This window comes from Rana temporaria, chromosome 2, assembly GCF_905171775.1.
Source record: "Rana temporaria chromosome 2, aRanTem1.1, whole genome shotgun sequence".
NCBI classification, from domain to species: domain Eukaryota; kingdom Metazoa; phylum Chordata; class Amphibia; order Anura; family Ranidae; genus Rana; species Rana temporaria.
The window spans coordinates 419,908,756-419,930,023 of record NC_053490.1 but is presented as its reverse complement, the minus strand read 5'-3'; the positions used below and the strand labels follow the sequence as shown (position 1 = coordinate 419,930,023).

Here is a 21,268-nt window from a genome sequence, read left to right as displayed (position 1 = left end):
GAAGGGATGAAGTGGCACCCCCGTACATAACGGGGTGTCCCGGATTCTGCTGTTTTTACAGCGGGGAGTAGATCAGGCTCTCGCCTTAAGTACGGTTATGAGTCAGATTTCAGCTCTGGCTGTTTACTCTCAGCGACCATTGCGCTCGTTTGTGCAGGTGGTCCGGCATGTGGCCCCTCCTGTGCGCCCTCCACTGCTCCCATGGGACTTGGATTTGGTCCTCTCGGTGCTTCAAGATGCTCCCTTTTGAGGACGTTCGGAAGATCCCTTTGTTGACTCTGTCACAAAAGGTGTTTTTTTCTGGTTGCTATTACATAGATCAGATGGGTGTCCCGCAAGGCTCCCTACTTAGTCATCCATGAGGATGAGGTGGTGCTGCGACTGCAGCTTTCTTTTCTCCCTAAAGGTCTTTTGGCCTTTCACATTAATGTGGATATTGTTCTTCCATCCTTATGTCCTCAGCCGAAGAACCCGAAGGAGACCACTTTACGTTCCCTGGATGTGGTTCGGGCTCTTCGTGTGTGTTTATCTGCTACGGCTCCGTTCCGGAAGTCGGACTCACTGTTTGTCAGTGTCGGGTCCTGAAAAGAGTCTGGCGGTCTCGTCGGCCACCATTTCTTGGTGGATACGTCAGGTTGTGCTTCAGGTCTATGCCCTGAAGGGGCGGGCGCCTCCCTTTCAGGTTACGGCGCATTTGACCAGGGCGATCGGTGCCTCTTGGGCTTTCCGACATCAAGCCTCTGTGTTACAGGTGTGTAAGGCGGCGACCTGGTCGTCGGTCCACGCGTTTTTTAAAGTTTTAAAAGGTGGACGTGAGTGCATTTTCTGATGCCTTCTTTGGCCGCATGGTGTTACAGGCGGCAGTTTAAGGTTGGAGTTCCTCCGTTGAGTAACTCCGGTTTTTGTTTGGGGTGTAGCTTGATTGCTGTGTTGTTTTTCCCACCCCTCGAAATTGTTGGCACTGCTTGGGGACGTCCCTAAGGTCAATTGCTGCTGTGTCCGTCCATGAACGGAAGAGAAAATAGGATTTTTGTACTCACCGTAAAATCCATTTCTCTGAGTTCATGGACGGACACAGCACCCACCCCTCCTTTGTTTGTACTGCTTGTTACGAACTGAGGCTGCTAGAGCAAGGTGTGGGTTATACCCGGGGGGCCACGCCCCCTGCAAAGAGCTGCACTGAGGAAAGTGTTGTTGACACTTAAGTGCTTTGTTTCCTGCCTAAACTCTCCTGAAGGAAGCGGATATAACCCTAAGGTCAATTGCTGCTGTGTCCGTCCATGAACTCGGAGAAATGGATTTTACGGTGAGTACAAACATCCTATTTATTCTGTTAATGGTTTACAATTTCATTTTTCAGGCATTAACAAAAGATCCACAGGACTACCCTGACAAAAAAAGCTTGCCACATGTACATGTTGCCTTATGGATAAATTCTCAAGGTGGAAGAAAAGTTAAGGCCGGGGATACCATCTCATATGTGATATGTCAGGTAATTTATCTGTGCTTGCCTTTTTTCTTTTTGTTGGTAGCCAAAGTAATTTAGTATACCACTGACCTTTTTGTAACAATTTTATTATCTTTTCATGTGACAACACTGAAGAAATGACACTTTGCTACAGCTTGTATAATAGTGTAAATTTGCTGTCCCTTTAAAATAACTCAACACACAGCCATTAATGTCTTAACCGCTGGCAACAAAAGCGAGTACAGTAAAAATGTCCAAATTGGGCCCAATTAGCCATTTTCCCTCATGTTTCATGTGACTCATTAGTGTTACATGGTCTCGTGTGAATGGGGGGCAGGTGTGTGAACGGAGAGGAACTACTAACCAGCAAAGTATAAACACCCCCCCTTTTTTAATCTTGATTTTGTTTTCTTATGAGGGCCAACCCTGGTCTGTAGGAAGGGGACCGGTGCACTGGGGGGTCTTTCTGAGATGGCCTATGATACGCCTCGAATTGCTGAACAGCGGGTCCTCCCTAATGCTATAAAAAGTATAAATGGTTCCCCTTTTTACTTGCGCCTTGCTCATTACACTGTACTGTATGCATATGGGTAACACGTATTGCTGTCTGTTGATTCCCCAGATATGTACCTTGAGCGTTTGGGGGTTGAAGTGAGTACATTACAGCCATATTCAGGAGCCGTGGCTCTACCTTGGGACGGATTCGGTGGCCAGATAACCCTACAATTTAGGGCAGGGATAAGCAATTAGCGGACCTCCAGCTGTTTCAGAACTACAAGTCCCATGAGGCATAGCAAGACTCTGACAGCCACAAGAATGACACCCAGAGGCAGAGGCATGATGGGACTTGTAGTTTTGCAACAGCTGGAGGTCCGCTAATTGCATATCCCTGATTTAGGGGATGGTCTATCGATCTGTCCCAGGATTGGAGCACTAGTCCACTGCTGGTCCCACCCTTCCCTCTACAGGGGGCTCTACACTTTTGAAGTTACAGTAGTATAATGACATCCCTTTGCCTTATGTCATTTGTTGCACTGCTTTTTATGCCCGTTGATATCGCGTTTTTTTTGTCTGCTGCTTTCCTAATTGTGCACCCTATGCTCCATGGTTTGGACCGTGGATTTTACGGGCCACACTTTGGAGTCACAGCTTTGCTCTTGAACGGCCCTGAAATTACGGCGGAAATCCGAAAAGAACTTGCCCTATATTTTTCTACTGACGTAGGCTCTGTGGAAAATCCGATCTCTCTGTGTCCGACCTTGTCCGACCTACTAGCTAGACTTCACTCCTTAGAATTTTGAACACAAAGCCAGACTAGACCGTACGATTGAATCAGAACTGACCAGCCTCCAAGAGGCCTTAAATGATTATTCCCTATTCGAATCGAAACATGTTCTGTTGAAGGCTTGTTGCTCTTTCTTCGAATGTGGAGATAAGTGTGACCGCCTTCTTGCGCACCAAGCGATCACAGACCTACAGTGAGGAAAATAAGTATTTGAACACCCTGCTATTTTGCAAGTTCTCCCACTTGGAAATCATGGAGGGGTCTGAAATTGTCATCGTAGGTGCATGTCCACTGTGAGAGACATAATAAAAAAAAAAATGCCAGAAATCACAATTTATGATTTTTTAACTATTTATTTGTATGATACAGCTGCAAATAAGTATTTGAACACCTGTCTATCAGCTAGAATTCTGACCCTCAAAGACCTGTTAGTCTGCCTTTAAAATGTCCACCTCCACTCCATTTATTATCCTAAATTAGATGCACCTGTTTGAGGTCATTAGCTGCATAAAGACACCTGTCCACCCCATACAATCAGTAAGAATCCAACTACTAACATGGCCAAGACCAAAGAGCTGTCCAAAGACACTAGAGACAAAATTGTACACCTCCACAAGGCTGGAAAGGGCTTCGGGGGAAATTGCCATGCAGCTTGGTGAAAAAAGGTCCACTGTTGGAGCAATCATTAGAAAATGGAAGAAGCTAAACATGACTGTCAATCTCCCTCGGACTGGGGCTCCATGCAAAATCTCACCTCGTGGGGTCTCAATGATCCTAAGAAAGGTGAGAAATCAGCCCAGGACTACACGGGAGGAGCTGGTCAATGACCTGAAAAGAGCTGGGACCACCGTTTCCAAGGTTACTGTTGGTAATACACTAAGACGTCATGGTTTGAAATCATGCATGGCACAGAAGGTTCCCCTGCTTAAACCAGCACATGTCAAGGCCCGTCTTAAGTTTGCCATTGACCATTTGGATGATCCAGAGGAGTCATGGGAGAAAGTCATGTGGTCAGATGAGACCAAAATATAACTTTTTGGTCATAATTCCACTAACCGTGTTTGGAGGAAGAAGAATGATGAGTACCATCCCAAGAACACCATCCCTACTGTGAAGGATGGGGGTGGTAGCATCATGCTTTGGTGGTGTTTTTCTGCACATGGGACAGGGCGACTGCACTGTATTAAGGAGAGGATGACCGGGGCCATGTATTGCGAGATTTTGGGCAACAACGTCCTTCCCTCAGTTAGAGCTTTGAAGATGGGTAGAGGCTGGGTCTTCCAACATGACAATGACCCGAAGCACACAGCCAGGATAACCAAGGAGTGGCTCTGTAAGAAGCATATCAAGGTTCTGGCGTGGCCTAGCCAGTCTCCAGACCTAAACCCAATAGAGAATCTTTGGAGGGAGCTCAAACTCTGTGTTTCTCAGCGACAGCCCAGAAACCTGACTGATCTAGAGAAGATCTGTGTGGAGGAGTGGGCCAAAATCCCTCCTCCAATGTGTGCAAACCTGGTGAAAAACTACAAGAAACGTTTGACCTCTGTAATTGCAAACAAAGGCTACTGTACCAAATATTAACATTGTTTTTCTCAGGTGTTCAAATACTTATTTGCAGCTGTATCATACAAATAAATAGTTTAAAAAAATCATACATTGTGATTTCTGGATTTTTTTTTTTGATTATGTCTCTCACAGTGGACATGCACATACGATAACAATTTCAGACCCCTCCATGATTTCCAAGTGGGAGAACTTGCAAAATAGCAGGGTGTTCAAATACTTATTTTCATCACTGTATATGCCAGCTTTACTTTCGTCATCTGGGTCTAAAGTTCAATCTTCTCTGGTCTAAGTTGTACAGTTTAAAGTTGCGGCAGCTATCCGCTAGTTCCAATCTCCCACTTCCGATTTTTTTTTCCCCCGGAGTCCCTCGGACATCAGCGACTATCTTAGGGAAGCCAATCTCCCTACACCAACTACGGAAGAGCGTGAGGACCTTTCTAAGCCCATTACAGTAGAAGAATTGGCAGTATTCATAGCTGACACTGGTAGGGCCCCCGTTCCCGACGGATTCACCCTCCCTTACTATAAGCAGTACCAGGATTTCTTGACACCTCACTTTATCACGGCTTTTAACGCCGTCTTAGACTGACACGGATTTCCTGCGGACATGCAACGTGCATCCATTTCAGTGATCCCTAAACCAGGTAAGGACCCGTTGTGTGCCAGCTATAGGCCTATTTCCCTTCTAAACTGTGATATGAATCTACCGTATTTATCGGCGTATTACATGCACAGGCGTATGACACGCACCTAACTTTAAGAGGGAAGTTTCAGGAAAAAAACTTTCCACGGCACCCTGCGTATAACACGCAGGCACAGTTTACCCTCTATTTTCAGGGTAAAAAAGTGAGTGTTATACGCCAATAAATACAGTATTCACCAACATTTTGGCTTCCAGGGTGAACGTCTTGTTGCAGTGTTTAATTGCACCAGATCAAGTTGGTTTTATTCAAAATAGGGAGGCCAGGGACAACACTATCCGACATTGAACATCATAGACATGGCAAAACGCTCCCGTATTCCCCTTTTACTCCTGTCCACAGATGCGGAAAAGGCCTTTGACAGGGTGGACTGGACTTTTCTTCAAGAGACACTCAAATTTGTGGGAATACTGGACCCCTTCCTGTCATGGATTTCAGCAATTTATAGGCACGCCACAGTACAAGTAAATGGCTACGACTCTAGCCCCTTTTCAATATTCAACGGCACCAGACAGGCTTGTCCCCTGTCTCCACTACTATTCATTATCTCGCCGGAACCTTGTTTTTTACAACATATTAGGGGTAACCAGTCTTCGAAGCATCACAGCCAGCAATTACCAACAGAAGGTGGCGACGTACGCCAACAATCTCTTCCCTCCTTGCTACAGGAGTTGAAACGCTATGGTAGCTTGTCTAAGTTCAAGGTCAATTTACAAAAATCTGAGGCATTAAATATCTCCGCAATAAATAAGCGAGATATTATTGCGAAGATTATGTATCGGCCTAAACTGAGGAAAGGTTTTTTTATATATTTTTGGGGGATATTTATTATAGCAAAATTATTTATTTATTTTATTTTTTTCAAAATTGTCGCTCTATTTTTGTTTATAGCTCAAAAACTAAAAACCGCAGAGGTGATCAAATACCACCAAAAGAAAGCTCTATTTGTGGGGAAAAAGGGCCAATTTTGTTTGGGAGCCACGTTGCACGACCGCGCAATCGTCAGTTAAAGCGATGCAGTGCCGAATCACAAAAAGTGCTCTGGTCTTTGACCAGCAATATGGTCTGGGGGTTAAGTGGTTAAATAAAGAATAATTTAAAAAAAAAAAACACTTTTGAGCCCAATTTGGACATTTTCACTTGGGTGGTGTACTAATGTTTGCCAACGGTTTAGACAATAATGCCCACCATCAATCAACAGGATGATGAGGGGGGTAAAAAGAGTGATGTTGTTGTAAATATGAATCACTTTGTGGCATTAGAGATACCACCAACTTAATAATAATAATTATACAAAATAAGTGAATTTTTTTTTAGAACAACTGAAATATTAAATTAATATATATAAGTGGCAATCGCATAACATTAAAATTAACAGGTGCACTAAATATAATGTAAATAACCAAACGTGCAAAAAAATAAATTGGTAAAAGGAATAAAAATGGGAGTCTCTGTCCACACTCCAAGATATGTGCAAAAAATATATTAATCCAGTGTCCAAAATAGATGCTTCAATCAACAGTATTTTCCAAAGTGCATATGTGTTCCAATAAAGTGCTTAACTTCACAATAGATCCCACAGTGCATAACTTGCAAGACAAGTGATCCGTTTCCCCAAGCCTCTCACCTCAGAAAGGCTTAAAAAAGCCTATAGATCTCCAACGCTGCTGGCCCAATAGCACAGCAGATTCCGCTTGCGATGGGAAGCTCCCGGCAGGCCTGTTAACCCTCGTCACACCAATCCCTCTGGTTAATGGTCCCCAGGTCACAGCAACAAGCTCACAGGGTGGATGGCTCTCAAACAAATAAAGGCTCCATAGCATACAACTGATTGGTAAATTTAATAAATAAAAGCAAGTACACTTACAGCAGGCTTGTATACAAAAAGCGTGTAAATGAGATGTCTCCGCTCTCGGCCGCGAGCAGAGATGACGTCACCACCGGCTCTCCTCCTGGCTCATTTCGCTCGTCTGATATAGTATTTGGAATGTGACTCAAGCAGCATTTTAGAACGTATTTAGTATTAATTATTTTATGTTAATATTTTGATTATTAGCAAGCGCCACAACCCCCCCCCCCCATATTTATCAATCATTATCTGTGTGTGAGCACTTATTGTGGCTGCTGCTTAGTGTAATATTTAGTGATATTTTAGTATTATTGCTCTAGTTAGTGTGGTTTTGCGCATCAGTTCCCCCCATTTTTCATATCTGCATTAGACAATAATGGCTGTGTGTTGATTTATTTTGAGGGGATAGCAAATTTACACTGTTATACTAGCTGTTCACTAAGAGTCGGTTCACACAAGGGCGACACGACTTCCAGCACGACTTTCAGAGGCGACTCCGACACGACTTGAACATGAACCACAGGGCGATCTGGGGCGATTTACAACACAACTTGAAGTCGTCTCCAGGACAGGAGACTTTCCAGTGGCCAATAAAACAACAATCAGCTCTGGGAGAGGGAAGGGGAGGGAGGGGGGCAGGAGAGGTTTGCCTGAGAAATGTATGTTATCTTCCTGGAAAGTCGCTTCAGTTAAGACAGTGATCCGACTTCTGAGGCGATTTCCATTGAAATCAATGGGTACAAATCGCCTACAAGTCGGATTGAAGTAGTACAGGAACCTTTTCTGAAGTCTGATCGCCTTGAGTCGTGTGTATTAACACCGCTCCCATTCACTTACATTTTTTTTCTCTACAGCGCGACTTGGGACGACTTGAGGCAACATGAAGTCGGATCGCAAGTCGCCCCAGTGTGAACCGGCTCTCACTACTTTACATTGTAGCAAAGTGTAATTTCTTCAGTGTTGTCACATGAAAAGATATAATATATTTCCAAAAATGTGAGGGGTGTACTCTTTTGAGATGCTGTATGTATAAATCAACCGTTTGAAAATTAATCTCGGTGTGTATTGTTTACCAAATGAAGAATTTATATTATAAACTCCTCATTCGTGACTTCCTTTTTGTTTTGCTCGCCTGTTGAGGTATGACATTTAAACCATCTCATAAACTCTAAAAGAGTGTTTCTTGGCAGATGTTCAAGAGCCTGCTATGCCCCAACTACTGTAAATACTAGATAAGGAAGGATGTACTCGGCTGGACAGTTCTCAGTACATGCTTCAGTATTTTTGGGCATTGTGCTGATGTGAAATGTTCTGCATGTTAGAAATTAGGTTCAATGGCAGCATGAGCAGCAGCAGCACAGTCCCAACCTCAACTGAAACATTGATACAAGGGTGCTTTGTGCACACAGTGTCTGTGTAAAATAAATGTAGCTTGGTGCTGAACTCAGACAGGTGTATGAAATTACAGCTGGATTACAGTTTTTAATCCAGTTATGCATTTATCAAAAACATTAAATGCATTTAGCATTGAGCGGATTTAAATTCCTGAATCTCATTTCTAATTTTTCTCATTATTCTGACTCTTATAATGTCCCTTACAGCAACTTTCACACTGGGAGGCAGAGGGGGCAGCATCTGAACTCTTAAAAGATTATGTCACTTGCACATTATTCACTGTACATGCTTGCAAGCTTGAGTGATGACCTCATCAGTTTGCTGCCTTCAGTTTCCAGTTACAGGCTTGGGGGCAAGTTGGTTTACAGGATGCATTGCTTAAAGGCAAAGGTTCACCTTTTACATCAGCTGGCCCAGACAAGTAGCCCAAACAGTTTAAAATGCACTCTCATTTGTGTAATTTGTAAAAAAAAAATAAACTGCAAATGCCATATCCTATCTCAATCGCTGAGCTCAGCCATTGCTGGGATAGGGGAAGAAAGATCATACACTGTGCATATGTGGCTTTTGCATCAGGAAGCATGCCTGCTACCACATTGCTGGTGGTGAGTGCCTAATGTGTGCCTTGTCCTGGAAATTAGTCAGTAGAAATATATAAACATTGAGGCATATCAGCCAGGCTCTGTGGATGACAGGTATGGCATTTATATTAAACAATATTTTTACAAGCAGAGCAATCTCTATTTTAAACTACTGAGGTCCCGTGCCTGCTTAGTCCAGCTTATGTAAACTTTAAACCAGTGGTGTAAGAACCATAGAGGCTGTAATTGCTAATTCCGCCTTCGTAAAATGGTATTTGCCTGTATGCTCTGGTGTTCCTTATGCTTAAATTTGCTGAGGCACTGGGGGCGCATGCGTTACTCGCTGAGAGACTGATGCTTCCTGTGAGAGCTACGGCGGAAGAAGAGACTGAAAGGACTCCTACAGGGCCATTTCAAAACAATTTCTAGCCCAAAACACAGCGCACTTCTGTGGGACTACTAGGTGCATGTCGTCCCGCAAGAAATCTAAACATCGTAAGCCGCAGCAGTCTCTAACGACGTATCTCCTGTGGGCTAAAGAGCAAGCCAGCATGACCAAAGATGGCGCCCAGGCCTGGCGAGTCTCCAGCTTCACTTCCTACAGCCTCAATTCAGCAGCGGGAGAACTGTGAGTACCCCACACAGCTGACAAAGGCTGATCTGGAAGACAGCTTGTTGCTCATGTATGAGAAATTGGCAGAGAAGTTCCAGTCAGAGCTGCATAAGACTACCAGCACACTGACGGAGGAAATCACAGCTTGGGGCACCTGCACTGACCTGCTAGAAACCAAGCATGATGAATTGGTCCTTGCACACGCTGATCACCTTAAAAATTTTGAATCTCTGGATGAAAATTACATGTTGGTTCAATCCCAAGTAAAAGTTTTAGATGATCGCGGAAATAATCTTCAGCTGAGAGGTATCCCTGAGACTGTCACGGATCTTGTATTGGCAACATTCAAGCAATTCCATACCCTCCTACCTGATACCCCCTCAAAGGCCTTTGCACGTGACAGGTTACAGAGGGCTTTGCGCCCGAAACCTCCAGTAGATAAGCCTCCCTGTGATGTTGGAAGATTACCTAACCAAAGAGGAAATCCTGAGAGCTTCAAGAAATTAATCACATTGAGTTGGATGGTGTCAGGATCCAAATCGGTACTCCAAACAACCTATATATACTGGTGCTGGGGGTTCCCACTTTAAACTCACTGTACCTCACAACGGCCCTACGTATACATTGTATAATGTGGCGGATAGCAAGGATCTCCTGATCGAGCTTGGCTTATTGGTATCGGATGCTGCTCTCCGCCATCCCTCTACTCCATGACCTAACCCGATCTGGGCTATGCCTTCTCCCTGCAGGCATCAAAGGAGATGGCACCAATCGTTTAGGGACCTACCAGCCTAACAATTTTTTCCATAGTTTGCCACACGGATATCTCATTTTTAAAACACCTACATGTTCACCTATTCGAAGGTTACTCTGCCAAGTATTTTGTTTCCAGAGGACTATATTCAAATCGCACAGGATCCTTTTGGAGGACTCCCTATGCTGTCAGTCGACAGATGCAGTTGGTCTACTTTTTTCATGACCCCTGGGGCTTACTGCTTATTTGCCTGACACTTATTTGGCTCGGATTACATTTCGGCACTGAAAAAATGTCTTAATAAGACTCTAGCATTCAGGCACAGTGTCACCCCACCTCCACAGTCATCCCTCCTACTTGCTCTCGTACCCGGTTCAGGGTGATGTTCAGAGCTGCGTGTTCTGGTAGGCTGCCCTGTTTGCCATCACTGACTACCCTGGCTCCTGATGTGATTATTGGACATTTTAGTCCAAAAAAATGTTTTAATTTCATCAGTTGGAGTTTCCCCCCCTGACCCTGTAGCTTGGTGTTTGGTTTTTGAGCAAGGTTTTTTTTTTTTTCAGTTGCTTATGTTTTTGGTTATGGAAGACTTGGCACTATAGTTCTACACTGTATGCAATCCAAGAGAGCCTACTAAGGTTATCTGGCATTTGCAATTATTGCATAGATATAGCTGAGGGTTTGGCTCTGGCCCATGTGTTAAACATCATTGCACCCACTCTCATTTATCCCACCGTTCTAATAGTTCCTAATGGTACTTAAAATAATCCATAATGTACAAGGTTTTAACCTTCCGCAAAAGGCATTTCACCACTATAAAGATCTGGGGGCTGATATTCTCTTACTACAAGAGACTAATTTCTCTATCTCTAACCTCAATATTTCGATAAAGCCTTCAAACTATTTTATTGTACGACTCATACAGCCAAGTACTGTGGGGTAGCCATATTCATGCATAACTCATTGATTTTTTACATTTTCCATGTGTATAAAGATCCTGACAACTGATTTATTATACCCCAAACATTTGGACAACAATTTTACAGAGAACTTGCTCCCTGACACTTTCCCCTCCACACTGTAGTTGCAGGTATGCATGGTCATTTCATTAATTTAGTGGCAAACAAGCATAGAGCTAAGTTGGCGGAGCTACGCATTCTTACAAAGACACTTGATCATTTTGTACAACCTCTATAATTAACCGCCCACCCCTAAACATTTTGAACAAATTCAAAAAAAGTGCATTAGACCGAATACTATTTGTAGACACTGAAAAAGCGTTATGTTGGTCTAAGGCCCCATGCACACGAGACGCTGGTAAACACGTGTTCAGATGCATTTGGACAGCTTTTTCAACTGCCCCTGAACACATTCAATGTTATCCTATGTGTCCATGCACACAATCCCTTTTTTCTGCGTTTTTCGGCAGTTGCCTTTATGCTCGTTTTTTCAGAAGCAAACAAATGGGTTCAGACGCAAAAGTTTTTGCGTTTCAGACGCAAAACGCCGCTAATCGCGGCAAAACGCGGTACCAGCGTTTTTGCCGCGATTTCGTTTATAGGCGTTTTTAAAGGTGACCTATTTTTTTACATTAGAAATCTCAAAAATGATGGCAAATGATAAACCATTAACAAAACATAAAACAATGTAATTGCTTGCATTGCATTGTGGCAGGTGACGTGGCCACTGGACAATCTACAATTTGTGGCAGGTGACATGGCCAGGTGACGTGGCAAGTGGACAATCCACAACTTGTGGCCAGGTGATGTGACCAGTGGACAATCCACAACTTGTGGCAGGTGACGTGGCCAGGTCATGTGGACAATCCACAACTTGGTGCAGGTGACGTGGCCAGGTGACATGGCCTGGTGACTTAGCAAGTGGACAATCCACAACTTGTTGCAGGTGACGTGGCCAGTGGACAATCCACAACTTGTGGCCAGGTGATGTGCACAGTTGACGTGGCCAGGTGACGTGGCCTGGTGACAATCCACAACTTGTGGCCAGGTAACGTGCCAGGTGATGTGAACAGGTGATGTGGCAGGTGACGTGGCAAGTGGACAATCCACAGCTTGTGGCAGGTGACGTGGCCAGGTGATGTGGCAAGTGGACAATCCACAACTTGTGGCAGGTGTCGTGGTCAGGTGACGTGGCAAGTGGACAATCCACAACTTGTGGCAGGTGATGTGGCCAGTTGATGTGGCAGGTGACGTGGCCAGGTGACATGGCCTGGTGACGTGGCAAGTGGACAATCCACAACTTGTGGCAGGTGACGTGGCCAGTGGACAATCCACAACTTGTGGCCAGGTGATGTGCACAGTTGACGTGGCCTGGTGACAATCCACAACTTGTGGCCAGGTGATGTAAACAGGTGATGTGGCAGGTGACGTGGCAAGTGGACAATCCACAGCTTGTGGCAGGTGTCGTGGTCAGGTGACGTGGCCAGTGGACAATCCACAACTTGTGGCCAGGTGACGTGGCCAGGTGACATGGCAGGTGACGTGGCCAGTGGACAATTCACAACTTGTGGCAGTTGATGTGGCCAGTTGACATGGCAGGTGACGTGGCCAGGTGACATGGCAAGTGGACAATCCACAACTTGTGGCCAGGTGACATGGCAAGTGGACAATCCACAACTTGTGGCCAGGTGACATGGAAGGTGATGTGGCCAGTGGACAATTCACAACTTGTGGCAGGTGGCGTGGCCAGGTGACGTGACGTGGCAAGTGGACAATTCACAACTTGTGGCAAGTGGACAATCCGCAGCTTGTGGCAGGTGATGTGGCAAGTGACACGCTAAATACAAGTACACTTCTGCTCTCTCAGCTGCTACTCACTCTGGTCTCACAAAATGGCAGAAATGGTTAAATAATACTGTTTTTTGAGCTTAGGGAGGGTCTTATGATATTTCCTAACTAAACGCTTATAAACGCAAACGCAGTAAAACGCTGCAAAATTTGTGGCAAAAAAGGGGGGTTTTAAACGCCGGTTTTTGCCTTTGGAAACGTGTGTTTAGATGTGTTTGCGTCTCGTGTGCATGGGGCCTAAGGCAAAATTCCTATTTTTTAGTAACTGCCTCTATGTTTGCAAGGAAGTTCTACCACACTATAAAACTCCACTGGTAACCCTGGTTTCTCACCCAAATGACATTGTGGACATTTTTTTGTTGCCTACTACCAAAAATTCTTCTCGGAACTGAATATAACCTCTTAACCCAGCCTCTATGGACTGTTTTACCAAATTCCCACTCTGTCGGAATAGCAACTAAAAAACCTACATGCCCCATGTACTGCAACAGAAATTGTGGCCATCAAGTCCCTACCTCATACTATAATATCTAAACTGACCCCAAAACTGGCCACCCTTTACAACCATGTCTTGAAAGGCAATCCATTTTCCACCAGAAATGCTTTTGGCTAACATGTCCCTCATTCCAAAACCCCACAAAGATCATTACCTGAAAACTTCTGCCCTATATCGGTTATCAATAATTTGAAAATTTTTGGAAGGTTGCTGGCAGATTGGTTTTCCCCAATCAAATCAGTTTTATACCGGGTAGACCATTAACATACGCTTAGTAACATTATCCAAGATGCCAATGTACACTCCAACCAGGTTGTTCTCCATTCAACAGCATTAGCTGGTTGTACTGAGATTACTTGCTACCTAAATTTGGTATAGAAGGAGCTTCCCTCCAGGGGTTTCATGTGCTATATCAATCGCCCCAAACCCACGTTAAATTACCTGGCAATAATTCCCATTTTTTCCCACTCCAAAGAGGTACGAGACAGGGATGTGCTTTTATCCCTTCACCTTTTTGTGCTGACAATGGAACCCCTGTCTAGAGCCATATCTAATAACGTCGATATCAAAGGTTATTGTAAGGGACCTGAGGAATTCAAACTTGGTCTTTACACGGATGATGTCCTGCTGTTCTTGACTAACCCTTTAATTGTAAACTTAACATTCCCGTTGGAGTCTTTCTAGACCAGTAAACCTGGCTAAATGTACAGCTATGCCAATCAACATACCGAATGATCTGGCAACAACTTTACAGCAACATTTTTGCTTTACACCCAATCCTTTCATTACTTGGGCATGCAACGCGCCCTCATATTCCAGGATCTCTTCCACCTTAAATATCACCCAGTTGTCGCTCACATTAATTCCCTTTTAAAAAGTTGGGTTACTTATCGCATTTCATTTCTAGACAGAGTTCCAGCCATAAAGATGGCACTCTTCTTTTTTAGGACACTGCCCATTTGTTTCTAAATTGTATATTAAATCTCTCCAAAGAGACCTCAACAAATCTATTTGGCACTCAAGATTTAATAAGTCTATTGTATAGACCCCAATCTCTGGGAGGTCTAGGCCTCCCAGATTTATAGAGTTATTATTTGACGGCCACACTTAGTTTAACCGCATGTCTCTACGTCAGACATCCCATGACTAGCATTTGAAATGCATTCAGTATATCCGTACCATCGTTCCTGGCCTATTATGGTCCACATCCATACAACCAAGTAATATAGCTCCACTCAATAGTATAATATATCAAACTCTATGTTTTAGTCTCTATACAACAGTAGATTTCAATGAGTCTCCCCACTCAAACCTCTATATTTTTATAGGTGACCCAGATTCCCTCCCCTGCCTTCCAGCACAGAGTTGGTATCCTTAGTTGGAGCTCCAGTGGCTCAACTATGTTTCCATCTCTTAAATCTGTTACGCCCTTTAAAGCCTTCCCTCAACTCCAAGCAGAACATGATTTGCCCTCTAAACATTTCAGATATCTACAGATTCAATATTTTTATCATAGCAGAGGTACATTAACGTCCCACTTGCGTAGCACAATTTGAACATATGTACATGTACGTCAAGAGTATAATCTTGCGTATCTATAGTTTCCTTAACAAGGCTTTTCTTGCTCAGAAAACTAAACCAATGACCAACTGGGAAGAGGAGGCTGATCTTGCCTTCTCGCCTCCTGAGTGGGAAGAGGTGCTGGAGAATATGTACAAAAACACAAGGTCATTATCTACCCGTGAGGCCGCAATCAAACTTCACACCAGATGGTGCATGACATCTGCCAAACTCCACATTTATCCTGCAGTTTCTCCCTGATGATTTCATGGCTGCCCAGACATACGCTTTCACCCATATTTTTTGGAGTTGTAAACAACTCAAGCCTATTTAACAACAAGCAGCCACAAGGGCATCTTCTCTAGCAGGCCGTCTTATCTCATTGTTCAGATGTGCTTTTTTTTTCATCTCCATTTCATATGTTCCTGTTCCTTGTCCGAGATTGATTCACACACACTTTTCGTAGCCATTCATTGGGTGACAGCCCTAAATTGGTGTTCCGCCTCCATATCCTGGTCACAAGTGTTGGCCAGAATAGAGATGATCAAATTGTCAGAACGAATTCACCATTCTTTGTATGATGCATCTCTTTGACAGGAAATGGGAGCACTGGGACACCCCTCTTTGGTAAGCCATTTAAGTATTAAATGTTGATGTGGTGCCTTTCCACTAGTTTTGCTGCCTGAACTCTTAAACTCATGTTTGCTCTTTCTCTTCCCTACCCTATTGTTTTTTTCCATTTATGATTCGCATCATATTTTACAAGGTGAATAGATTCTCTATCCCTAATTCAATTTTATATGGCACAATTATATGTTCCATCATTTAATGTTCATGGACATTATGCATGCATATCACAACTTTGTATGTAGCTTAATCCTCCAATAAAAATGTTTCTAATAAAAAAAAAAAAATACTTGGAGGCGCTGACCTAAAGTACATATATTAATAAGGTGTTCTAACTTTACTTTGGCTTTTTCTGATCAGCATGCTTTGAGTCAGGGACTGTGAGTATTGAAACCAATAGGCCAGTCGTGCAACTAGCACATTCAAATAAAGGTCAGCACTAGCAGACCTGGTATTTGTTTACAGGTTTTCTTTAACGGCTGTGTAGAAGTGAAGTCAGACCTTGTTATGCTGCTTTGTAGTGGTGCATGCAACACCATGCCGTTGCAAATATTTTTATATGTATTTTAACTATTTATAATTAGCTAAAATTTGGCTTATCCCTTTTGCTGCCACCGCCATAACTATTACAGCCTGGCATTTAAACAAAATCATTGTCACTGTAGCAGCTGGTGTTTAAAATGTATTTTTTTTTCTCCCAATGGCCTGCTTTCTGGTTCAGGTGTTTCAGGCAGCTGTAATGCACCTTCCCCTCACTGTGTTACAGACCAGGGAAGCTGATCCAGCACAGTCTGTGCCCAATTGGCTTCAACATGTTGCAATGATCACATTAGGGGTCTAATAAACCAGAACACTTCAATATTAAATTCAAGTAATGTACAGAGCTCATCCTTGCATCTATTACTAGTTGCAATAAAGGGAACTGTCTGCTTGATAGTGGATGCTGTGACACAATGCTACTAGAAAGTACATTGTAGCTCAGACCGCCTAGGACATAGACAAGAGAATTTGAATATACAGTGTTAGTACAAGTAAAAACCTTAGTTTAAGAGTAACTTGGTTTGAGAGTGTTTTTCAAGGAGCTGTGACATTACTTATATAGGGGAGGCAGGGCCACCCGTCACCCCGCACCCTCTGACGTACCCTCTGCTACGTCACTGGGGAAGCCCAGAGTCTTCCCTCTTCACAGCTTCAGCGCGTCATTCGCTGGGCTGTGTCCATCGATGAGAGGAGGTCGGCGATGCTGCGCTCCGGATGGATGGATCTTCTCATCGCTGGAGCGGAGATCACCCGCCGCTGGAGCTTCTCATCGCTGGAGATCAACCGCACTCCTTGCTGGATCAGGACATCGTTGGAGCAGGAAGCCGGGAACGAGTGGATTATCACCGCTGGAGTTTTTTTCTTTTTCTTTTTTTTTTATTAATAAAGGACTTTATTCTACGGTGTGTGTGTGTGTTTTTTTTTTTTACAAGAATTTACACTTCCTTCGTGAAATGGTAGGGGTACATTGTACCCCATTACCATTTCACACAGGGGGGGGGGGTCAGGATCTGGGGGTCCCCTTTGTTAAAGGGGTCTTCCAGATTCTGATAAGCCTCCCGCCCGCATACCCCCACAACCACCGGGCAAGGGTTGTGGGGATAAGACCTTTGTCCCCATCAACATGGGGACATCCTCCCTATGTTGAGGGCATGTGGCCTGGTGCGGTTCAGGAGAAGGGGGGGGCGCACTCTGTCCCCCCCTTTTTTCTGTGGCCGGCTAGGTCAACGTGCTTGGATAACGGGTCTGGTTATGGATATTTAGGGGGAACCGCACGTCATTTTTTTTTTAAAATTGACGGCGGGGTTCCCCTTAATATCCATACCAGACCTAAAGGGTCTGGTTATTGAATTTGCGGGGACCTCCGCGCATTTTTTTTCCTCCGATCCCGGACCCAAACTTTTTCCAATTATTCGGGTTCGGGTCCAAGTTTGGGAAAACCCCAAAGTCCGTACCAAACCCGAACTTTACAGTTCGGGTTCGCTCAACTCTAGTAACTACCTAGTATAAAAGAGGAGAGGCGCCTCTAAGTGTAGCAATATGGTTAAATTTAATTTAATGAAGGTACAACATTTAGCAACTCGCATGGTTGATTAAAACAGACACCTGTGGTAAAGCTATCCACATAGATCATCCTCTGCACCGCCATCAACGTCATTTTTTTCTACACTGCGCTCCACAAGCGCTTCAAGCCTCGCTTTCAGATCGCTCTACTGCAGGGTAGTCTTCCCGGTCACGATTGCAGAATGGCAGCTATGAGAGCCGGCAGTGAGGAGGATGGTCTATGTGGACAGCTTTACCCTGGATGCCTGCATACTTGGATGTGTCTGTCTTTAATTATCAACTTTGAGAGTTGCTACACTTTAGAGGCGCTCCTCTTCTCTTTTCTACACTGTAGCACCTGCTAGATTTTGCTTCTATTCCCCTTGTGAAGGCTACCATTTTTGGATAAACATTTAATGGTTACACAACCGATAAAGCTATCCACATAGATCATCCTCTGCACCACCATCAACGTCATTTTTTTCTACACTGCGCTCCACAAGCGCTTCAAGCCTCGCTTTCAGATCGCTCTACTGCAGGGTAGTCTTCCCGGTCACGATTGCAGAATTGTTTCCCATGGGGAAATTTGTTTTGATATAAAATTGCTTTGGGTTACAAACATGTTTCCGGAACACATGCTTGCAATCCAAGGTTTTACTGTATGTGGCACCTTTGCTGTGCTAGCAACATGGTAAACATTGGAAACTGAACAGGTATAAAAGAGGCAGGTAATTGAACTTTTTCAAAGTGTTTGTCTGGTAAGTAAGTGTAATGCCGCGTACACACCATCACTTTATGTGATGAAAAAAAAACAACATTTTCTGTGAAGTAAAAAACAACGTTTTTGAAACTTAAATTTTCAAAAACTATGTTGCCTACACACCATCGTTTTTTCACAATGCTCTAGCAAAGCGAGGTTACGTTCACCACGTTTTTCCATTGAAGCTCGCTTCATAACTAGCTTCTGGGCATGCGCGGGTGTAAAAACTTCAATTTCTGTGAAGTAAAAAACGACGTTTTGAAAAACGACACATAAAATTGAAGCATGCTTCAATTTTTTTTTTGTAGTTTTTCACAAGACATAAAACGTTTTCCCCCACACACGGTCATTTAAAGTGACGTTTTCAAAAACGTTGTTTTTTTTCATCACATAAAGTGATGGTGTGTACGCGGCATAAGTGTAAGTGAGTTTTTTGAAAGGCTTCTTCTTGATATCATCTATTGTCAGAATGTCGAAGCATAATTTTTGAAGGATACAATATTAACAGCAGCTCTCCTACCACTTTTGACATAGTGTAGATTTTTTATTTTATTTCTTATGGTTGGCAAAACGATGTTGGCTTTCTTAATAATGCACATGTTTATAAAGGGTCACACATTTTAATGTGCAGTGTGCTTTATGTAAAGCCAGTACCAGGCTTATTTACTGTATGCTTATTGAGAACAGCAGGGGGCCTCACATGGTCATAACTGAGGAAACCTCTCAACTGAATAACTTGAACAGCTTCTGACCACGTAAAAGCAGACGGTTGGCTCTATACCTTATTTATGAGAATTCGGAATTGCCATACAAGACACAGTGGGTGCCTACATGCAGACTTGGCTGTTGTAACACTTTACAGCTCCGTAACCCCTTACAAGAGTGGTCATATTACAGCAATTTTTTAGGCTTCCATGACAAGAAGACATTCTGTTTTCTCAATCCCAACTCCTCTGTCACCTAATGCCTGCAGGCCACCAGCTACTTCTCTGATTAACCAAGAGTTCAACAAAACCCAGTAAATGACCATGCAGGGCAGACCAAAAATAATTTTCTGGATTGTTAATGTGTGGATTTATGCCACAGGTGCACAGATTACTTCTGTCAGAAGCAGTGGAGTATTGTAGTTTGTCAAAATAGTGAATCAACATTTGTGAAAGGGCAACTGTAACATCTTTCACAACCTGTCGTGAGCATAATATTTAGGGTGTTACTGCTCTACTGAGAAAATGGTATCCATTTTCACCCATTATTTTAATTTTCAGTAAAAATTTCCCTGCATGCTGATTTAGTCTCTTTACACAGCAATTGGAATTGTATTCTCAGTAATAGCTTTGAAATCTGTATTGGGACCCTGCTAGACTGGATCATGTTGGGGCTTCCTGGTAATGTGACTTTCAGGCACCAGGCTTAATATTGTGGTGCTTTCCAGACTTGAGTGTACTGTGTTAGCCAGGGAATGTTTTGAAGCACCGGAGCCATGGCACATTCTCTGTTGGTTTAAGGATGAGGACAGTGCTCTGTTGCACACACTCTGTCCTCTGGTTTCTGCCACTCAACTTGAGGTAAAACCTTGCAGTCATGCAGTAATCCTCAGTTGGTCTTGGGTGATTAATGGTGATCATGTCCTCCTCTTAATTGCCTGTTTTCAATAGAGAATAAGGAATCTTTTATTAAGTGGGCCATGCCTGCTGTGGATCTGACACTTTTTTATCTCAAAACAAATGGATCATCAGTGCTTTATTAAGAATTGCATTCATAAATGTTTGGAAAGTCTTTTCTCTAGCTGGCCTTGCATTGCAACCTGCTTTAGCCATGATGCCAATCTTTAGGGACTAGACTAGGGCTAGGTGGAGGATCCACTTTCCTTCACAACTGATCACCTGTTTGTGTTGTGTTTAGAACTCGTACTGTAAGCCTCTACATGAACAGGTTAGGAGATGTGTCTTCCATTATATTTTCCATGCGAGTCTCCTGACAATAAATGTGCAGGGTTCTTGGAATGAAATGTTGCGCTGGAGCAGGTTTCAAAAATAGGTTGTTGTACATGTCCTTTGAAAGATGTCTCTTCAAAACTGCCTTCACTGGAGGTAAGAGTATTCCTTTGCCTCAGCAGAAGAGTAGGCCCCTGTCCAGGACACCTACAAATGTACGCACATCTGGACTTCCAACATTTTAGATGCCTGGGTATGGAAGGGGGGTTACAAACCCTAACATTCCCAATACGTGCTTGCTCATACCAGACCTTTTGTATCCCTTGAAACTCAAAGTATGTGTGTAAAGGAATGGTGGTTCAAGCAATTTCTTGCCACCTCCTCCCAATAACTAGCTTTCCATTGACTAAAACAACAATGCAAAATTGTGAAATCAGGCTTAGAAGTCCACTCTCAGGCTCCTACCTGACTAATATCTTCCAACCTGCCTTTTTTTTACGGCACATATTAGCAGAGCTTCATATAGTTCTTGCAGGTCTGCTGGGTCAAGTGGTTATTGCCCCAGTGTCAGAAACATTTCATGTACTGTATTTCAAACTTTTCAGTCCTCCCCTCATTGGATATTGCCTTTGTTTAGGCAGAGAAATTCAGCATGGAATCTACCAGCTTTGTCATAGCCTCCCTCCAAAAAGATGACCTGACCTCTGTGTAGGCATAAGGGATGTGTACATACGTGTCCCAGATTTTCTAGTGCACCCCCCTCTGTGTGTTTTATCAAGGTTCTGGTGAC

At 43.6% G+C, this 21,268-nt stretch overlaps 1 protein-coding gene across 2 annotated transcripts in view; it reads left to right on the top strand.

The window, feature by feature from the left end:
- POLA1 (DNA polymerase alpha 1, catalytic subunit) overlaps positions 1–21,268 on the top strand; it is a 481,679-nt gene that overhangs the window by 193,808 nt on the left and 266,603 nt on the right. For both annotated transcript variants that reach the window (XM_040338205.1, XM_040338204.1), the window contains exon 31: positions 1,361–1,492. In XM_040338205.1, coding sequence (XP_040194139.1) covers positions 1,361–1,492 — 132 coding nt within the window. The remainder of the gene's footprint in view (positions 1–1,360; positions 1,493–21,268) is intronic.